The 20,457-nt window shown below is 45.0% G+C and overlaps 1 protein-coding gene across 1 annotated transcript; it reads right to left on the bottom strand.

The window, feature by feature from the left end:
• Nucleotides 1–1,690: 1,690 nt before the first annotated feature.
• On the bottom strand, nucleotides 1,691–20,367 carry CSRP3 (cysteine and glycine rich protein 3). The gene is made up of 6 exons (XM_054586255.1): nucleotides 20,334–20,367; nucleotides 10,869–11,008; nucleotides 6,664–6,832; nucleotides 4,893–5,025; nucleotides 3,654–3,747; nucleotides 1,691–1,995 (listed from the first exon to the last, which is right to left on the bottom strand). The coding sequence occupies exons 2-6, from the start codon at nucleotides 10,978–10,980 to the stop codon at nucleotides 1,919–1,921; spliced, it is 585 nt and encodes a 194-aa protein (XP_054442230.1). The 5' UTR covers nucleotides 10,981–11,008; nucleotides 20,334–20,367; the 3' UTR covers nucleotides 1,691–1,918.
• Between the last annotated feature and the right edge of the window lie 90 nt (nucleotides 20,368–20,457).

Below are 20,457 nucleotides of genomic sequence, written 5' to 3'. Positions count from 1 at the left end.
AGGACACCCAGACACACAGAGACAACTATGGGAGGACACAGGGAGGAGGTGGTCAAGTACAAGCCCAGGAGAAGGGCCTCAGAAGGAACCAGCTCTGCTGACACCTAGATCTCAGACTTCTAGCTGCTGGAACTGTGAAAATGTCATTTCTGTTGTGTAAGCCACACAGTCCATGGCACTTTGTTACAGAAGCCCTAGCAGACTAGTATATGAGTGCAGACGAAAGAGTAAGAACGGAGGGGGTGCGTTCTAGAAGTGTTTGGAGTCAGAATCAGGGAGGTTTGGGGAGTGAGGCAAGGAAGGGTGAAGGAGAGAACAAAGCTGAGGGTGACAAGCTTTTAGCTTCAGTCTCCCAGGTAGATGGCTGGTGGGGCTAGGAACTGAAATGCCACAGAGGAGAAGGCTGCATTGTCTGGTAGGCATGTCCCACGTGCGTCTTACCCCTTTGCAAGCCTGCAAGTCTCCAGTGCAGCAGATTTCTTTCCGAAGAGCCAGGGTAGTATATGCTTTCGAAGTCAGTGCAGGTTAAAGGGACCTGGGGTTTAGTTAATTCAGTTAGTCACCGGTATTAATTATTCAATTGACAATGATGAGATCTCTTATAAAGCTCTGATTAAAAAAAAGTTAACAAATTAAAAATACATTGTCCTATGCTTCTGTCCCCAGAGAATGTAAAAAGGTACACCTTCAGGCTGTTTTGGTGGAACCCAGCGGCTGAATCACCCCAGTGGGGGTTGCTGGATAAGGAAAGCTTATGTCTACATTTTTCTCCTTGAAAGTGGAATGGGGCACAACCTTTGCTAGCTGTTTTTTTTTTCCTTTCTTTCTTTCTGAGCCAGTCTTTTAATGCCAATCCAATAGAGAAAATGATCAGGTGTAATAGCATTTTGAACATCAAAAAATAAAATAGATAAATAAGGAATAAAGTCAGTGCAGGGCCTGCCTTGACCACGACAGCGTGTAAGCAGCCCTGAATAAATGCTCATTTTAAAGAAAGCAGGCTCGGGCCTTGGGGGCCAGAAAAGCCCGCGGTTTAATGGACTGCTTCATAATTTTTATCAATAAATTTTAATTTGTTTCCATTTACTTGAAATAATTCAGAATTGCACAGTGCGGGGAGAAGAGCTGTGCGGGTTAAAAGTGGAGGCCGGAGAGAACACACACTTGAGCCACGGAGAACTTGCTGGGACGGCAGGCAGAGATTTTTAATCTGCTGCATTTCATTTGCCAGCCTGGCAATTTGATGTAAGGGAAGTTTTAAGAAAATTGCTAAACGCTTGGGAATTGTTCCAGAATAAAAGAAAATCATCCTCATATCATTTACGACACAAGTCAATGCCGCATTTCAGTGCCTTTTCTGAGTTTTCACAAAATGTGTAACATTGCAAAGCCTGTGATAGGACAAAAGGATCTACTCTTCAGCAGTTTTGTTAGTTTTGATTTTCCTTTTCAAGTTTGCTATCATGTTGTCTCTTTCCATAGGACCCCCGTTTTTCCCAGTGCTCAGCTGACAGATTCTGAAAGATTGATTCCCTTTGTCTCCTCTTCCTCACCCCTTCCCCAGTTGACACCAAAATTTATTATATTCTTTGCAGCCAGTTTTTCAAACTACCTCTCTATTTTTGAAAACTTCCCTCTGTTTGAAAGAAAAGGTCCAGACATGCAAAGTACCAATAAAGCATTTATTGCCTTTCCCATCCCAGGTATCATAAATAATAAAACACTTGTTACAGATTAAACTCTTAATAATTTTCTTCCAAAGGTCTCGTCTAACTTTGGGTAAGGCCTATCATCACTTCTGAAGAGAAATATTGTCCAACTACCAACAAGAGGATGTTTGGGGACAGGTGTCCATCGGAGCAGGACGACTTGGAAAAGTGTTTTAGACTGATGAAAGATCTGAGAATCGGTATACTTTTCACTCTTTCTTTTCCACTTGTTGCGTGAGTCCACCAAACCCAATACCTGTAGGGCCAAAATTTTTGGCATAGCAAACTGTGAATGAAAACAGGAAAGGGGAGAGAGAATGGGTTGGTTAGCACCATTATTTCAGTTCCTTCTGCCTGCATACAGTTCCTTGACCTGTGAGAAGCATCCTTTTGATAAATGTATTTATAAGATAATTTGTAAGTAAATCGAACACTTTATTTTAGTATAAAAGTAGTTTACAGTCATACTTCAGTACTAGTCAACTTCAAAACTCATAAGACCCTGTACTTGTTGCATTTTAATGAGATAAAAGTATTTCAGTGCTCAGCGCTTGCTCAGGACTTGTCGTACTTGCTAGGACTTGTGTGAGTCACGACCCCACCCCTCATGAGAAAATACTTCATCATTTTGTACTCATCGGTTTCGGCACTGATCACAAGTTCCAGAATGAACTAACAGCAAGTACTGAGGTACCCTATTGTACTTCTTTGCACCTCACTGTGTTCACAGACATTTTCTCATTTGAGTTGACATAATCTGGCTCCTGATTGGCTGCCCAGCCTTGTGCCCCAATGCCTCTCGCCTCTCCAGGCACATAGAACGATGACCCAACTTCAGGGCCTCTGCACTCACTGCTTCCTGTTCCTGGAATCCCCCTTCCCCAGCCCACGTTCATCCTTCAAGGCCCAGAGGAAGCTTGTCCTCTAAGAAGTCTTCCCTAACACCCCAAGCCGATCACTTGCCTCTTCATACGCTACTGCATCATGTACACTCTGCTACTAGAGCTTTTTTTCACTTGGAAATGCAATTACTGGTCCACATATGGAAGTCCCTGTTGCTTATAGCAACAGTGTCGGGGTTTATGGCCTCTAGGTGCAGAGGACACTCTCGTGTCTTCTATTGGCAGGAGAAGTCAACCATTGTGTCTCCCTCATCATGGGAAAAGCTTTGGCGATCTACAGTCTTGATTAGTAATGTCCTTCCCCTGGCCCCCCCTCAGTGTTCCTCACCCCACCTGGAGATCTTGAGATGCCACCATTAAGTGAAGGAGTAGGAGGACCCCACTGAGAAACAATAGGCCTAGGAGAGGCTCTGAGGTTGAGGATGCATTGCCTCCTCTTTTTTGTAGCATCAGGGAAGAGCTACTACGGTTCTGCCATCTCTCCACGAGACAAAGGGATCACGGAGGCAGCTAGGGGCAGGGCTGCGAAGACCAGAAGGAAAACCTACTTGTCGGTTCTTTCTCTATTAGTAAAGGGATGTGCAACATCAGCAACAGTAGCATCAGGAAGGAAAGAGGGAGAGAGCAATGGAGGGAGGGAGGAAGGAAGCATATGTCTTGAATTCAAGAGCCAGACTGAGTTCCTACCCCTAGTCACTACTATCTGCCACTCAGATGAACAGAGGCCTTTGGGTTTTCAGAAGAAAATGTGATGCTGTTTGTCCAAGCCTGTGGTCTCTTCCAGAAGCTGAATCAGAACACTGCTTCCTCCTCATCTTCTCTCCCTCCAGGCACCCAACTGCCCCGAACCCCTGAGCATTTGCAAACATCATCCTGCCGCATGCTCCGATGGAGACTTCTTTTCCTTGGGTAAGAGCCCAAACCATGCTTGGGCTGAGTACCCGTGCCTCCTGGCAGGCACAGGCCCCTCCACATGGACACAGCTTCTCCTAAGGACCCTCCTCAGGTAAAACATCTCCAGAGAGTCTCCAGAACCACTCACCTTTGCAATAAAGTTCCCCATCTTTGTCAGTGACGTTCGTGGACTCTAGACTCTTCCCACAGATGGCACAGCGAAAACAGGTCTTGTGCCAAGGCTGAGGGGCACAGGAGAATAGGAAGTTACCTATATAGCATGGTGGGCAGCAGCGTATTCTATTTCCATGTTTGCTACCCCGACCAACCGCGTATGAAGAAGTGCCACTGTCTTATCAATTCATGTACCTAATCGGCCCCCAGAATAATTTCTCCAGGGAGCTGAAGATAATGAGATGCTATGGAATTTGGCCAGCAATTCTCAGAACCCCTAAAAATAAACTTATCAGCATGATTTCCATATGTATTCCTTCAGAACAGACTAGAAGACCAAGGTACAAACTGGAGAGGGAAGCTGGGACGTGGGACAGTGGGTAACATTTACACTGAATATAAATTTAAAGAAGAAAAAATGAGAATGAGGCAGTTATCCAGGTAGCTCACCCCCATTTTAATTATGTATTTCCAGGAGAAAAGAACGCAAGGCTTGGATCATCCAGAAGATCGCCTGCCTTCTGCACATCTGCCTGTCTACTGGGCCCAGCCCAGGGGTTCTCATGTGTCTTGGGGTGGACGCTGTCCTGACATTTGAAGTCAGTCCCACTCTCCGTGGCCCTGCGTGCCTCATTCAGTGTAAGCAGGATTTTTTTTCTCTTTTCATCAGGCCCAAATCCTTTGGTGAATACCCTGGCTTCAGGCCTGAAACGGGAGCTTGTGGAGCAAGTGTGCATTACTGTCGCAGACGTTTGAGGACTCTGCCAATTGCCAGGACATCTGTGAGCAGCTTCTTGCTGCTGTGAAGGGTTTGCTCTATCCACCAGCAGTGATGTCAGTGGCAGATTGAGTTATGTAGTGGTGACACCTTTCTGGAAGGCTCTCAGGTCTGACACCTTTCTGAAAGGACTGTGGACTCCGAAGGACAGGGGGCCTTGTGCATCTTTATCTCCAAAGTTTTTACTGGGTGCCTTAGAGCGAGTGGGCCAAGGCTTGTTGCATCAAATCACCAGTTCTAGTTTCAAGGGCACTGCAGACGACAGTCACAGCCCGGCAAAGTGAGTGAGGATGGGTAGCTCCTAAGGTGGTCCCTCGGAGCTAAAGAAATGAAGGGGCTTGGCTCCTACCGCTAGTCCCTGCTTCCTTCTCTCATCCTCCCAGCCGATCCAGTGGAGATAAGCAACTCCCATTCGGCTCACATAGAAGCCCTTACCTTGCCGCCTCCCATCACCTTCTCAGCAGCATAGACTGACTTTCCACACCGAGGGCACTTCTCTGACTCTCCAAACTTTGCAGTGAACTTGGAAGGGTTGCTGGTGGTGGCTGAACGTGCTGGCTTTGGGGATCTGATAGAAAGAGACAAACGAATGGAAACGATAGGCCTCCCTTGGCAGACGGCGCTAGCTGTGTGACCTTAAGTGTGCCTCAGAAGCCTCATCTGGAAAATGGGGAGAGTCATGGTCCCTTCCTCCCAGAGCTGGTGAGAGGGATAAATGAGGTGATGTGAGTGAAACATTTAAAACAGTCCCTGCCTGGCATGTAGTAAGGTTTAAACCTTTCCTTCCTATGTAAAGCACTAGCGTTCCATGTATGTTAGCTTGTGTTATTGTCATTGTTATCATTGCTGTGACTGTTAGGTTTTTCTGTACCATGTTGTAATCCACTGGCCTGCTTTCTGAAATGAGTTTTGAAAATATTACAGGGCAAGATGAGATCTTGACAGCTGATACTAAACAAGTCATGAGCTGATGCATTCCTTGTCCCCATGTGAGCAATGTTTGAGGTAGAGGCACAGTAACAACCCCTGTGTTTCCACATCTTTTGGTGTTTTCTTGCTCACTTATTGCTCGAGTCTCACCCTAACCTCTAAAGTAGGCCAGGCTAGTTGGAGAAAAGTGAGGGTGGGAGGCACAGCTGCCCAAGGTCAAGTAGCTCATAGCCGGTGGAGCCGCAATGAAACCGAGCTCTCCAGACTCTAGTCTGTCTTTGTGCAGAGTTATAAGAAAGCCCTAACACAAGAGAGTGAGCTTTGGGCAGTGCACAGTGGAGACTGCAGTTGGTATCGTCTTCTTTAAACAGAGTATTCAGTTGGGATTGAGTAGTGAGAAAAATTAAAATGACTTATCATACAACCTTGCACTTTTCCAGGCCCCACTGTGGGCTCCCCTCTTTGGGAGGGACCAGAGGACGCTGTAGATGGCCTACTGCTCTGCGGAGCAGGCCCTTGCTGGGACACTGCCCCCACTGGGCGGGGCCTTTCTGCCCAGTCCCACTGCAGCGCCAGGCCCGGACACCAGCCGGCCAGACAGCAGCTGCAGGTGAGTGGCCGTCAGTCTACACTCAGTTCCGGGCTGGAATTCACCGTGATCATCACGGCTGGCAGGGCAGCCTGGTAAATGGAGGAGGCACGGTGTGGTCGCCCAGCTTCCCCCGGATAATGCTGGGGGAAACCTTGGCGCTGTATTGGCAACAGGAGGCCGGGGAGACCCACAGAACAGTTACGAAGGACTGTTTACTCCTGAGACATACAGCCCATCCCCACAGAACCACTCCCCCTGTGGACAGTAGTCCTTTTACAACCCAAGGGAAGAAGTCCTTTAGTGGCAAGCACAAAGCAAACGGCCATTGCGTCCCTGCCATATTTATGTAATTTACACAGAAAAGCCCAAAGGGAAGAGAAGAGACTCCATGGAGTTTCACAAAGGTCAAACTATGGAACATCTGTACTTTCTGTGTTTTCTCTTGACATGCAAACCAAGGGCCATGGTATAAAAGTAATTGCTCTTTAGAAAGGCAGATAATTTAAAGGAAGGCTTTGGAGGGATAACACATTGTTAAAACTTGATCAGACTGAATATTCCTATTGTTGGCAGGTCAACAATAAAGTCCATTCTTCCACTTCCAGGAAACATTACTATGGGAACAGAATGAACTGCCCCGATAACGGGCTGTGCGAGGCTGGGAGAAGCGGCGCAGTGACTCACTCTTGGAACTGGAGGCCCAGGTGCTCGCCCGTGTCCGTGCTGAGGCAGCCGGCGCCTTGTCCGAACCCAATCCCCTTGGGGCCGTATCTGCGCCCATAGCAGCTCTTACAGTAGATCTCCGACTCGTGAGCTGCGACTGTGGTGCTGTCCAGAGCCTTCCTGCAGGCCACTGCCAAAGAAAAGAAGGTCAGGAGGTTGGGGTGACGTTTCTCCCCACTTCCTTGCCCCTCCAATGCCATGCTCAGGGTCAAGGGGCCCTTGGCCAAGAACACAACTTTGATTCCTGACCAGTACATCTATCTGCCCTGGGTTGTAGATTCCAAGGCAGTCCTCTTTCCACAGATGAGGAAACTGGGGCACAGAGAGGGTAAGTAACATGTTCAGTGATACCCAGCTAGTAAGAGGTGGAACTGGAACCAGGCGTGTGTCTTGGACCACCTAAGAATATTGTCTCTGAATCAGAAGAACCTGAATTCCCAAGAGACTCGCCCTAAATGACACCAGGGAAGCGTGTGTGTGTGTGTGTGTGTGTGTGTGTGTGTGTGTGTGTGGCCGGGGCGGGGGCAGGAAGGGTAGGGGTAAGGAGCTGAGGCAGGAGAGGAATGTATTTTTTTCCTCAATCATATCAAAATCAAGATCGAGCATTTTCTCTACTTAACATGACCTTTGAAGGGCACTGCACTATTCGAGGAGAAAGTTACCACTGAGGCTACTCTTGATCCTGTCCCGGAAGCCAGGAGGTGGTGAGCGGGGTAGACTTGCCTCAGAGACCCTTAGGCTGATATTGGCTCAAACCCCCCTGTCAGTGCATGTTACCTAATACAGAGTGTCCTCCATAGTGTAAAGTGTGCGAGGCAAGCCCCCATACTTAAAAATAGAAGATGTGTAAAATTATTTTGCCAATTTGAAAGAAACACTTCTAAGGATGTAAATGAACGTGTCAAATCCCTCCTTATAATATTTAATGTAATAATATAAATCATATATTGATTTGGAGATGTTATTTTTTTTTCCTAATCTCACACAAATTCAGGAAACAATTGTATCCAAATTCTTTCTCTGCATCCTCAGCATCACCAGAGTGTCCTTCTGAGACAGCTGGCCGGGCGCCAGAGCAGCTCATCGCCACTCGTCGCAGCCTGTTGGCACCTGAGTAGGAAGCTGTCACCCAGAAATTGTACCTTAATCAGAAGTTCCTATTAACATAATATTAGGGAAACTTTGAAAAAAAGTGTAGGATTTCTACAACATAATAACTTGCAGAATTGCTTTGTAACAATAACCCTTCAAGGTTGTTCATGATGATGCTCTGGGCTTATTACAGTGAGGTTGCAGCCCTGGGAATAAGAATACACATGCATTCAATTTATTTGCCTCCTTTTTTAAATTTTAACCAGTACCATCAAATGACCTCTATAAGCAATTCAGCATTAAATGAGTTTGTTTCAGGCTCATATGCCTTCCTCAAATGGTATTTTTATTTTAAAAAATAAAGTAATTGGATATGAGAGTGGGAGTAGATGATGAGAATGTACATGAGGGAGGACTGGCCAGAGCGTGATGGCTGTGTGGCTGGGGAAACAGGCGTATGGAAGTGCATGAAACAATTATGTCAGTGTTACAGGTATTAAAAATTCTGTAACATTTTTTAAATAAATGAATAATAAAGTAATTGAGAGACTGTCTTACAGCATGGGAGATTTTGTAAGGCCTTGAAAACCAGAGCAACTCTTTTCATGAGGAATAATTTGGGGGGGAGGAATTCTTTATACCTGGACATATAAGGTATGCATGTATCTGCCCTTCTTGTTGTTCTCAGTTACCAATCTTCAGAACAATTTTTCAAATATGTATTGATGTTCTAGATTCTGAGTTCCTTAAGGGCAAGATTTTTATCTTACTATCCCCAGAACATAGCATGGAGTCTGGCCCAGAAGTAGTCTTCTGTAAACATTTGTCGAATGAATGAATGGATAGGTGGATGTGTGGATGGGTGGATGGATGCACATGTGAATGAAGATCAGTGTCCACAATTATACAACAGAACCCTGCATGGCCATGACTGGCCTGAGAGCCTTGGACTCCTACTCCAGGGCTCATTCTTGTCACTCCAGGACTGCTTGTGCCCCATCCTGTCCTGGCCAATTCGATAGCAGCTCCCAGACCCTGACCAGCTCCCATACTTGGGCCCAGTGGAGCTGTGCTGTCCAACACTGTAACATGCGCCTGCCACATAAAGTCCACACGATGAACACCGTGTTCAAGTACTCAATACAAACAAAATAAGAATATAAAATATTTTGTTAATAATATGTATATTGATTGCATATTAAAATGATAATTTTCTATATATTAGGTTAAGTAAAATATTTTAAAATTACTTTCACCTCTTTCTTTGTACCTTTTAAAAATATGGTTACTAGAAAATTTAAATTTGCGTAAGTGGCTTGCATTATATTTCTTCTGGACATGCTGGTAAGGAGGATGAAGATTTGTCTAGAAGTTAGGCAAACACAGTTGCGGGGGAGGCTTAGGTAAACTGTGGCTCCCTGAACCCTGTTTCCCAGAGTTATAGGGTCACCTGTGGATAGGCAAGTCTTGTGATGATAATATAAAAAGTGTGCTTGCTCCTCTCTAGGGTCTTTCTGTCCACACTTTAGAAACGTACATTGCTCACATCCCCATCCCATCTAGGAGTTCTAAGGAAAGCGTCAAAGGGTTAAAGGAATGCAACACCATACGCTCAACCCCCTTTTGCCATGCCTCCATCTTCCTGCTGACTCGGGGAGACAAGAAAGACACCCCTTAGACCATGGAGAACTTCACTACCATTTTCTGTTCCCACTCAGGTATCAAGGTCGATCAAAGGAGAATAAAGGTCCAGAAGGCTGGATTTCCCTATCAAGAACTCCAGTTTTCTTCTTGTAACCACCCATGTGGCAGGGATAACTATCTTGACATTTTATACATGGGGAAATGGAGGCTGGACGGAGACATGACCTGCCCAAGGTCTCACAGTCTATGGCATAATAGAGACACAAAGCCTAGTCATTTTTACTCCAATTCCCAGGTTCTTGCCAATATTCCTCAACATCAGTATCCAAAACATCAGTAAATCAGCCAACCCAATCACTGAGAGCAGTATTTTCCCCTGTTCTTCAATATTTATGTTTTCTGTGGGAGGTAAGGGATAAGGGAAATGCCTGCAGCAGAGAAGTGTTAACTCTTCCTGGCAGCTTAAGGATGAAGTGTCTCCTGCCTTGACAGATGGAGCCCAACCCTTGAGGTTCTGTTTGAAACAGTTTGGGGCAGTGTGACTGTGATGCCTAGTGGTCACCAGGCTGGGGCATGGAGGTGGGGCAGGGGACTCTGGGAAGGGGCTCTGCCAAATGTCCAGTAAAGCTAATTCTTAAGGCAGATCTACTGGAGGGCAGCAAAAAAGGTAAGTGGCCAAAATAGGCTCTTCTCCCAAAATGGAGCTGGCTACTAAGAAATTCCAGAATGCACTCAAAGAGACTAGACTGGGAGTCTGAAGATACAGGTTCTATTCCTGGCTCAGCTACAGATGCTTGAGGCCTGGGCTCAAAGGTGAAAAATAATTTGTCGAAAGTCACATGGTTTGGGCAGACCCAGACTCCCAGGTGAACCACAATGTCTTAAAATGGCCCCAGCTTTAGCATTTGTGAATCTGTGTCTGGCAGGTGATGGTAAACATTCCCTTTGTCAAGTGACTGGTACCCAGGCCCTGAACTCCTTCATTTCCTGACTTATAAACAGAATTGGCAATATTTCCCTGTCTGACACAGGTTCTTTGGAAAAAGCCAGTTGCAGCTGACTTCAATGACAGCTGGCCAGTGGGAGAGACACTGAGAGCCAAATCCATCCTGGTTCCAGATAAGTAATGGTGTGTTTCTCTGCCAAGTCACACTGTGTAAATGTTGCCACCAGGTTCAAGTTTTCACCACCAAGAGCAGTGGTGGCCCAGCTTTTTCTGACTTTGAGCTGCAGAGAGATGGCCTTGGAGCTAGGCAAGTAGTTGGAGAACCACTTGCTAAGCTGGGACCCACCAATCCTCAGGTGATGCTGATGCCACTGGTCCTGGGACCAGTCTGAGAACCACTGACAGATAGGCATCTGGGGCTAAAGGTGAACTTTCAAATGCCCTCTGGATGCTAAGGAGCCTTCATGGTGTGCACCCAACTCACTGCAGTGGAAGCAGGTCTTGTGGAAACTCCTTCCATTGCACTGGATCTCTTCCGCATGGTAGACTGTCTTTTCGCAGGCTCCGCATTTTGCTCCTCCACCCCAGTTCGGCATCTTGAAGACTTTCTGACCAAGGTCAAGTCTAACAGGATATAAAGCAAATACCACAAATTAAGGTGACCTCAGCAGTGAACCAATTCCTGGTCGTGCAGTGGTATGAAGACCTGGATCCTGCCCCAGCTCGTTTGGTCTTTCTTTCTTTCGTTCGTTCATTCATTCATTCATTCATTCATTCATCCATTCATCCATTCCTTCATCAGAAAATACTATGTGCAAGTTGCTAGTCCTTGAATAAGGCTCTGGGCAAGTCACTTTACTACTTGGGGACTCAGCTTCCTCTTCTATTAAATTTCAAAAGCCCCTACCCCTATGGACCTCATAGGGTTCTTGGAAGGGATGGATGAGCTAATTTTTTAAAAATATTTTATTTATTTACTTTTAGAGAGAGGGGAAGGGAGGGAGAGAAACATCAATATGTGCTAGACTCTTACACTCCCTTATTGGGAACCTGGCCCGCAACCCAGGTATGTGCCCTGACTGGAGATTGAACCAGCGACCCTTTGGTTCACAGTCTGGCACTCAGTCCACTGAGCCACACCGACCACGGCAGATGAGCTAATTTGTATGTAAAATTATTTACAAATATTAAGTATTATTATTTCTTTCCACCTAAAGTTTTAAAAACTATTCCATCAGGGTGACAATAACCTATTAAAATGGTCTTCTTATCTAGTTCAGTGCTTCTCAATGTACCTTGGATCTTGCTAATAACATGAAGGTTCTGCTTTGGTAGACATGAAGAGAGGCAGGAAATTCTGCATTTCTAACAGACTCCAGTCAGTGCTAATGTTACTAGTAGTGGACCACCCTTTGGGCAGCAAAGCCTTAGCTAATATTGCTGATAAAAATATAGAGTATACAAAATATTCTCTTCATGTTTATTCCTTCTATTCATTAATTCCTTTTTTAAGACATATCATTGCCCAGGCAAAGAGCTATACTGGCACTACTCTAGGTCAGTGGTCTGGAAACCTGCTTTCTGCTTTCGGGGCTGCCCACAGCTTACTGTATGCATTGACATGAACTGTGTAGCTTCTCTTACCTCTGTATTCCCAGCTATACTATAAAATGTCATTCTTTTCCTTGCTTCCTCACAGTGCTGTTTAGAGGACCAAATGATGTGAGGTGCAGGAAGGTGCTGGACAGAGCTCACAGTGCCTGGTGTGATCACGGGAACCAGGTGGTGATGCTGTGTGTCTCCGCACACCTTTGAGCACATTCTGCTGGAAGGAGCTGCTGATGCCCACAGCCCTGGCCCATCATTGTCTCCTCACTAGAGAGTTAATTTTAAGAGATACTAGAAAAGGAGGAACACCAAAAACAAGTTTTCTCCTTCTTTCTGTGTCTGTGTGTAAGTATGAATCCAGTTTTCAGTTTCCCCAGAGCAAAACTAAAACAAGTCATCAATACTCAGTGAAATTTCTGCAATCCTTCCAGGCCCCCTGGTGGGGGGGACTCAATTTTCACTGGGATCCTTTGGTTTCTAAGAAACCTAGTGTGTCATCTTGTCATTGACACCAAGCACAGTCAGGTCATTCCAAGTGGCTGCTTCTGACCTTCTTTTTCCCTTCTGGGAAGCTATTCACCTTCTTATAATAGTTGACGATTACCACTAAGCCCTCCTGGACACTGGTCAGGAATGTGTATCCCAGCCTCGCAACTAAGACAGGTTTTGCTAAGAAACAGAAGGTAAACAGCAAACAGACCACTGAACCTGACACTAGGACCAAAGGGAACATCCCTGTCTAACTGTCCCTGCAAGGAGCTTCCCGCATTTACAAAAACAGTGTGAAGTTAGCCAGGAACATCCTATTCTTCCTCTCACAGGAGCAGGCTCTTTTAATTCAGTAAAATTTTAGAAAATAACTTTTTTTAACAGAAACATGTAGCGTTTCTATTTCTATAGTGAAGTTGCGTATTATTATAGTGGAAATGAGTAATGGATTTTGAGTTGAAATCCTTGAGATCAAGTCTATATTCATGCATTCATTCATCCATTAATTCATTCATTCACCATGCATTTGCTACCTAGCTATCATATGTGAAGCACTGTACCAGGTACTGCTGAGGGATCAAGGGGAGGAGAACATAAAAATGAGTGGTTTGTGTCTTCTAGAATTGAGAAGCTCACATTCCACTGAGGGAAATAGGCAGGAACCAGAATACCCTGTACCAGAAAAGAGTCTTGTGAAAAGTGCACGCAAACTCAATGGAGGGAATGGCTACCCACATTTACATTGGAGATGAAAGCAGTGAGTTGTTTGGAGGAGCGCAAAAAAGGGCATATCCAAATGGGGTTTTGAAGGATGACTAAGAGTTCACCAGCTAGAGAAAAATGGGAAGAACACTTCAGGCAGAGAAAAGAACATGCAAAAACACAGAGAGGCCTTAATATCCTCTAAAGGAAACCAAAATTGTTTAATTTTTTTACTCCATTAAAATTTTTAGGGCTTTTAGGATTGAAATAGATTTTGAAGATTGACCAACCCCCTCATTTACAAACAAGGTGAGGCATTAGCAAGCATTCAGGAGTATTTTCTTAGCTTACTCCCTTTTCCAGGAGCCACCTTTCTCTGATTAAAGATGATATACTCTCCAGAAAAGAATAGAATCACCTAATTGTACTTACATTCATCTTGATCCAGAGTTTCAACATAATGTAAAATAGAGGAGAAATGTAATGTATATCCAGGAATGTGACAGTGACACTTGTGAAATTAATGATGTGAAAATTTTCATGAAAACCACACTAGGTCAAATCTCTCATTTCAGATCTCCAGTGGAGATTTCATGGGCTTGTCCTGAAAGTTAACGGGAGAGAGCTATGCCTCTTGGGTGCATGTGTATTCAGCAGCTGCCTACACATGATACTTTTCAAAGTGAGGATAAGATTATATATAATAACTTCTTCACAAAGTCACATATCCTAGCACAGGTTTTTAACAACGATCATAAATATCTGACATATATATCAGGACTTGAAACACAAAATAGAAATCTGTAACCATTCTGTTAAACAGGTGCTCAGTTCCATTTCCAAAGATGGAATTGTAGCTGTAGAGGCCAAACATAGAAGATATCTCTGACTTTTCCTTCCAATGCTCAAAGGCCAAAAGGCAAAGGGTGTTGTTGTAAAGCATCCTGAATTGGAAGACACAGGTTCTCACCTTGGCCTTGTGACCTTGAACTTGGGTGAAATAAAGCGATAGTACAATCTACTGTACTTTCCCCACAGGACCATTGTGAAAGTCATGGAAATGTGATGGCATTTAAAGCAGTAGGGTAGCCCCCCATTTATCTTCTGGGGATGTGTTCTAAGAGCCCCAAAGGATATCTGAAACCATGCATAGCAGTGAACCCTATATACAGTTTCACTTAAAGGAAGCACGGTCTGGCTATACATCCATGCCTTTCACTTAAAGGAAGGCCTTTACGGCTTCTCCTTGGCGTACCTGATTTGTCAGCGTCACTACTCTGCACTTTGGGGCCATTATCATGTAAAATAAGGGCGACTTGAACACAACCACTGGGGTACCATAACATTTGATCTGAAAGCCAACTCAGTGGCTAAGTGGAAAACAGGCGGGGAGCATATATCGCGTGAATATGAGATTCACGAACTGAGTGAGATTCACATCCTGCGTGAGACCTCGCGAGATTTCGTCACGCTACTCAGAGCTGTGCGATTATATTATACTACTCAGAGCGGCATGCATTTAAAAACTTAAGAATTGTTTACTCCGGGAATTTTTCTTTTAATATTTTTGGACCAAGACTGACCGCCCCTAATCAAAACCGCAGAATACAGAAGCACGGGTAAGGGCGATTTTATTGATAAGCTATGTAAAGGGCCGGCATTATTACTTCCTTTCTATCAGGGTATTCAGATAGTACGAATTTGCTCAGTAAGTCGCTATGATTTGAAAGCACATTTAAGTCCTGGCTTACATACATAACCTTTTTAGCCTCCTGCATTGCTTTGGAATTCCTGTGTCTCAACACTCCCCTAGCCAGACCCACAATGTGAGTTTACCCTGGCAAGATACCAAGGGATGGGTCATTTGTTTATCAGCGTTGCCTGGCACTGGGGAGTATCATTGAAGGTGGGATGCCAAATATAGGCTTGCCTGTCACTCAGCACCATTTGTCCCCTGGGTCACAATCTCCATCACATTTTCTGGGCCAGCTTGGGAGATGGCTGCATTATCACAGATGAAGTCGTTGCTCAGGATTGAAATGAAGGACAGCCTGAGATTTATGAGACAGAAGGCAGGGCCCTGCTACATTAGCTAGGGAGAGGGTGGACGCCAGACTCTTGGGTACCCAGGTCCCAGGGACAGATGACTTGTACAGACTTCCTAACGAATAATGCTGTGGAAGAGATCATACTGGGCATGTGCTGTAGTGGGGGCTGGGAAAACACTGGATGAAATGTAGACTGGAGTCTTAGATCTGTCTTGCCTCTTTGAAGCTGTATGATATGGGAAAATTGTTCAAGCTCTCTGAACTTCAGTACCCTCCCTAAAATGGGCGTTAATAGTCCCATCTGTTTCACTATCGCTGGCAGGATTGTAGCAGGACAGCTATACGTCAAACCACTTTGTAAACTGTAGAGTATTATAAAATGTAAGTGCTCATTAGCTCTGTAATAACTCGAAGCTGTCATGCATCGATGTGAATTTTTACAAGAAAAACCAACTGTGTGTCATAGGCTTATTCTTTCAAACCCAACACTTTGTTTCTTTTGTTTTTAAACTACCAGCTGTGGAACTGAAAGATGACGCGGTAGAGAAAAGTGGGTGAGGGACATAAAACGGGCACTGAGTGGTTCAGTTTCTTCTTTGTCCATTAATGTACCCGGGTTGAAAACCTAGGCCCTGACCAAGCAGAGACCTCAGCGAAAATGCCGTTTTGAGTTCAGTGTTGGTTCCTTTAGTCGTCCTTTTAGGTGCCTGATCATCCTATCGCAAGCTAACTTGCCTCCACTGGCTGATACAAAGATTTTGCATCATAGAAACTTATCTCTGGAATCTAAGTGATATTATAATTATTATTAATATAATACTATTATTATTGGAGCTGATATGTGCCTGGAGACCAGCCCTTGGGCCAGATATTGTGTCATATCTCATTTAGTCTTCACAGCAACACTTCCAGGTAGATAATATTACAAAATTTACTTTAGAGATGGGTAAATGCAGTCTGAGGGAAATTACATTGCCCAAGGTCACGTGGCTAATTGAAATTTGGGTCTCTCTGACTCCAAAGATGTGTTCTTACATTAACTACTACTTACTGTTAACTATGCATCAGTGGCTTTATATAAAGTGTCTTTAATATAACAGCCCTGCAGGCTAATTGTGTTATCCTCATTTTGCAGATTAATAAAACTGAGACTCAGAGCTTAAGTGACTTGTCAGAAGTCACACAGCTAGTTAGTAGCAGAGCTGCAATCCAAACCCCAGTTAAGCTGGTTCTGTGTCCCATATCTCTGCTTACAACACACTAGAGAGGGGACAAGGCTCAGCTTCCACCAGCTGATGGGAATTAGGATCTGATCATCACCTCTCAGTGGGACAGAGTACTCGTGGGTGGGAGTAACAGGGAGTCTAAATTCGATTGAAGAAAATAAAGGACTTTCTAAGAGTCAGTGCTATTCAAACATGGCGAGGGCTTCTTTGAGGCTGAAGAGATGTTCTCTCTCACTATGGATTTTACCTAGACTGGGATGGGTACCCAAGTGCTGCGATGTAGTAAAGCCCCTTCAAGGGTCCTTCAAGCCCTGAGACAGATTTAGAGATCTGAGCAGTGACTGGAGCCTCACTTTGCAGAAATGCTGCCCAATTGCATCCCCTCTCAAACACTGCCTTTTCGCTTTTCTCCTCACCCAGGTGAGGAGGGTGATGTTGCATAGAGGAAAAACAAGGGCTTTGGAGAGGACCAGGCCAGAGTTCCGAAAACACTATCTGTGGGACCTCGGACAAATTCCTCAACGTCTCTGAGCCCAGGGTCCTCATGCATGTAAAGATAAAATGAGAAGTCTTCTCTTAGAAGCTTGTTTGCAGGTTAAATAAAATAATAATAGCAGAGATGCTATGTATAAATCCTTAATACATAGCAGATGTTTAATAATTTGTATATTATTATTATTATACCTCTAATTTTTAAATCCATTTTCTTAAAACAAGCAAATTTCTTCTCGCTTCAGCTCCATGGCCCTTCTGGTTCAAACTATGAACCAATTCTGCTTCTCAGCCTTCTGAGTGTACTGCCCCCAGGAACAGATGCAGCCGGGCCAGGGAGAGAGTCAGCCCCTTTGCGGGGGCCCAGGGTGCCTGGTGCCAGAGACTGCATATCAGGCAAGGTCCTAAGCCTGTGCCCTGGGACAGCCACTTCCTTGCTTTGGAAGCTCTGGTGCCTAACACCAGCGGACCTCCCTGGTGACCTGTGCTTTGAAGGGAAGCAGCAAACCTGGCAGAATCCCTCCCTCTGGCCCAGGGGGATAGTACCCTTTGGCTCCCATGTGTACGACACTAAAGGTCGATAGCTTCCTCCTAAACTTCTGAACAGATACATACATGAAGTCTCCCGTGAAAAGGCCCTTTCACAAAGCCTGGGAAGCGTAGGTCACTTGTTCCCAGCACAGAAATAAACCCAAGTGTCGGCTGGCATCCCTTTAAAACTTAGACACAGAAGACACGCCTGCTCATTACACTTAGGCTGTAATGCCCGGGTCATGTTACATCTTTTCTGAAATTATCTCTGAAGTACGGCCAGCGTTTACTCTCAGAAACTCACTTTGTTCTGTTTTGATCTTTGTAATTTGTTTTCAAAGACCATGTCGCACTGGCTCTGCCACTTTCTAGCCATGTGACCCTGAGTAATTCCTTTGCTCCCTTAAACTTTTGTTTCTTCCTCTGAAGAATAACTTCTTCCAGGACTCTTTGTGACAGTTAAGTAAACTAATATTGTTCTGCACTCACAGTAAACAGGGCAATAAACAACCAACAAATCATGATCAACCCTTTCCCAAGATGAGGACCTTATTGAGGCTTAGGAAAATTTCGCATCCTCCATGGCCCTTAAGACAACCATGGCCTTCCTGCTCGTCTTCACTGCACTGAATAACTACTTTTTCATGGTGAAGGCATCACATTTCCCTTTGGCCATGAAGCTGCGCCCTGGATACAGTATTCCCAGATATCTGAGTGGTACATGTGTAGTCGGAAATCTGCCTGCCTTAGGAGTTGTATTTCCTGTGTATTACATTCCTAGTCTGGGTCCTTTTGTAAAAGAAATTTATCTTCTAACTCCGGGTCAGCGTGTCATTTACTCTGACCTCTGACTTTTGTCGTAACACGTGTACTTAGCGGGAAATCCTCCTGCAGCCCATCAGGTTTGGCCCTGTGCCTTTTCTCAAAGGCTTCACAAATTCGTATAGCTTCACTAAGCTTTGCGGTGTACTTTGCTATACCCTATCTAATTTGATTTTCACAAATCCCTTTGGGATAGATGGCCTCACCTTAATTTTACTGCTCAGAAAATGGAAACCCAGAGAAGTGATGTTCAGGCCCACCCTCCTTTTCCCTAATGAATGGCTTGTGCATGAGGGCTGCACCTGTCTGCCTGGACTGGACAGGACAGCAAACCCTAGGGGTCAGCTGCCCTCCCTGCCACAGCCAGGGCCCATTTTAATGACCAATTTGATCAGAAGGGAATCAAAGCCAAGCCAGAGGTGTCCTTACATTTCCTGGGTCATAAAGCGGTTTTACATACATTGTGATGAATTGGATGTATCCAACATTGAGATTCAGCCCCAAAAGTAAACTGAGGACACAGGCTTTCCCCATTTCCCTGCCCTTCCTGCTGTTCGCGCCCCCCCTTTCCTGCGGTAGTGCTACTTCTACCACCCCAGCCCCGACACAGGACGTGGTCAATGCAAGCTCATTAAATTGCATTGAATTGCACTGTAGAGAGACAAGGCTTCTCCTAAATTGGTTCACCATCTTCTCCCTCTTGGGGGAGTCACTGCCCCGGCTCAGGGGTGGAAACAGAAATTGGAGATGGCGGCTTTGTCCTTTGGGTAGCATTTCCACTCAGACATTGCTTAAAACCGTTCTCATTCTCAGTCACACTCATGCCTGTCATTCACTGGAATGGGAAGAAAGGAAGCGGGGGTGGGGGGGGAGGGAGGGAGGGAGAGGGAGGAAAAGAAGAACGATGGGAAGAGAGAGAGAAAGAAAGGAAAGGAATGGAAAGAAAAAAAAAGAGAAAAGGAAAGGAAAGGAAAAAAGTCCTTGACTAAAGCCTAGAGGAAACACTCGGAATCAGCCCCTCACCCCTGGCTAGGAATTATCCTACTAAATAGAGCTCCTAATGGATTTTCAACATAGTCATGTCTTTTTCACATACTGTTTTGGTTAATATAAAAGGTTTAAAAGCAAGTTTGTTGCTAAACATCCTTGGGATATAAAGCCTGTTTTAAACCAACAAGTGTTGCCCTGGTTGGTGTGGCTCAGTGGATTGAGTGCCAGCCCGTGAACCAAAGGGTCGCCAGTTTGATTCCCAGTCAGGACACATGCCTGGGTTGTAGGCCAGGTCCCCAACTGCAGATGTACAAGAGGCAACTACACATTAATGTTTCTCTCCCTCTCTTTCTTCCTCTCTTCCCCTCTCTGGAAATAAATATATAAAATCTTAAAAAAAGAAAAAAAGCAAAAAAAAAAAAAAAAAGAAAGAAAGAAAACACCAAGTGTCACTATTTCCTGTGTGCAAGACAGGATATGGTGAAGTATAAAAATCTGTCATTCACTTACACCTTTGGAATAGCACAATTCCTTGTGTTTTGAGCATTGGAAAGCTGGCTTGTGCTGCATTATATCTATTATACCACTTTCTAACTGTATGTTGCCTTATAGTTGAGAAAAATGTCACCACATCCATACTGATCCTCACAGAGGAGACCAAGACCCTCAGGGCAGGAACTTCTCAAAGTCACACATCCATTCATCCATTCTGACTAGAATTCAGGTCTTTTGACTAGGACAATAGGAAACATGATTCAACCGCGAAAATAGTTTTGGACCAAAAATAATACCTTACTCATTTGTCTGTGAGGTTCTCTTAAGCCCCGAAATACTGACCACCCTTTTAAGGAATTTTCTAAACAACTGTTAGGTCTACACCAGAGTCGAGCATAACTGGAGTCTCCTTACACAGACCCAGAGTGGTTGCTGGTGCTTGGGTCATGAAACACATCCTTACTCTGTGGGACCTTTCACAGTCCCAACCAGCCACCAAAACAGCACCCCACGCTCCAGCCCAAACGCTTGTTTTTCCCCACGTACCTGCCTGTGTGGTCTCTGTCAGCTCAACTGAGCTGGGGGGGCTATCGTCCTCTTTAAATATATGGAGGCTGTCACCAGCCTTGGCCTGCAGAGCGAAGGCGGGAGGGAGGCTGAGGGGAGAGGG

This window comes from Pteronotus mesoamericanus, unplaced genomic scaffold (assembly GCF_021234165.1).
Source record: "Pteronotus mesoamericanus isolate MK-2021 breed Mesoamerican mustached bat unplaced genomic scaffold, CSHL_Meso_final contig_90, whole genome shotgun sequence".
NCBI classification, from domain to species: Eukaryota; Metazoa; Chordata; class Mammalia; order Chiroptera; family Mormoopidae; genus Pteronotus; species Pteronotus mesoamericanus.
The sequence above is the reverse complement of the archived record's forward strand: the minus strand, read 5'-3'. Positions and strand labels throughout refer to the sequence as shown.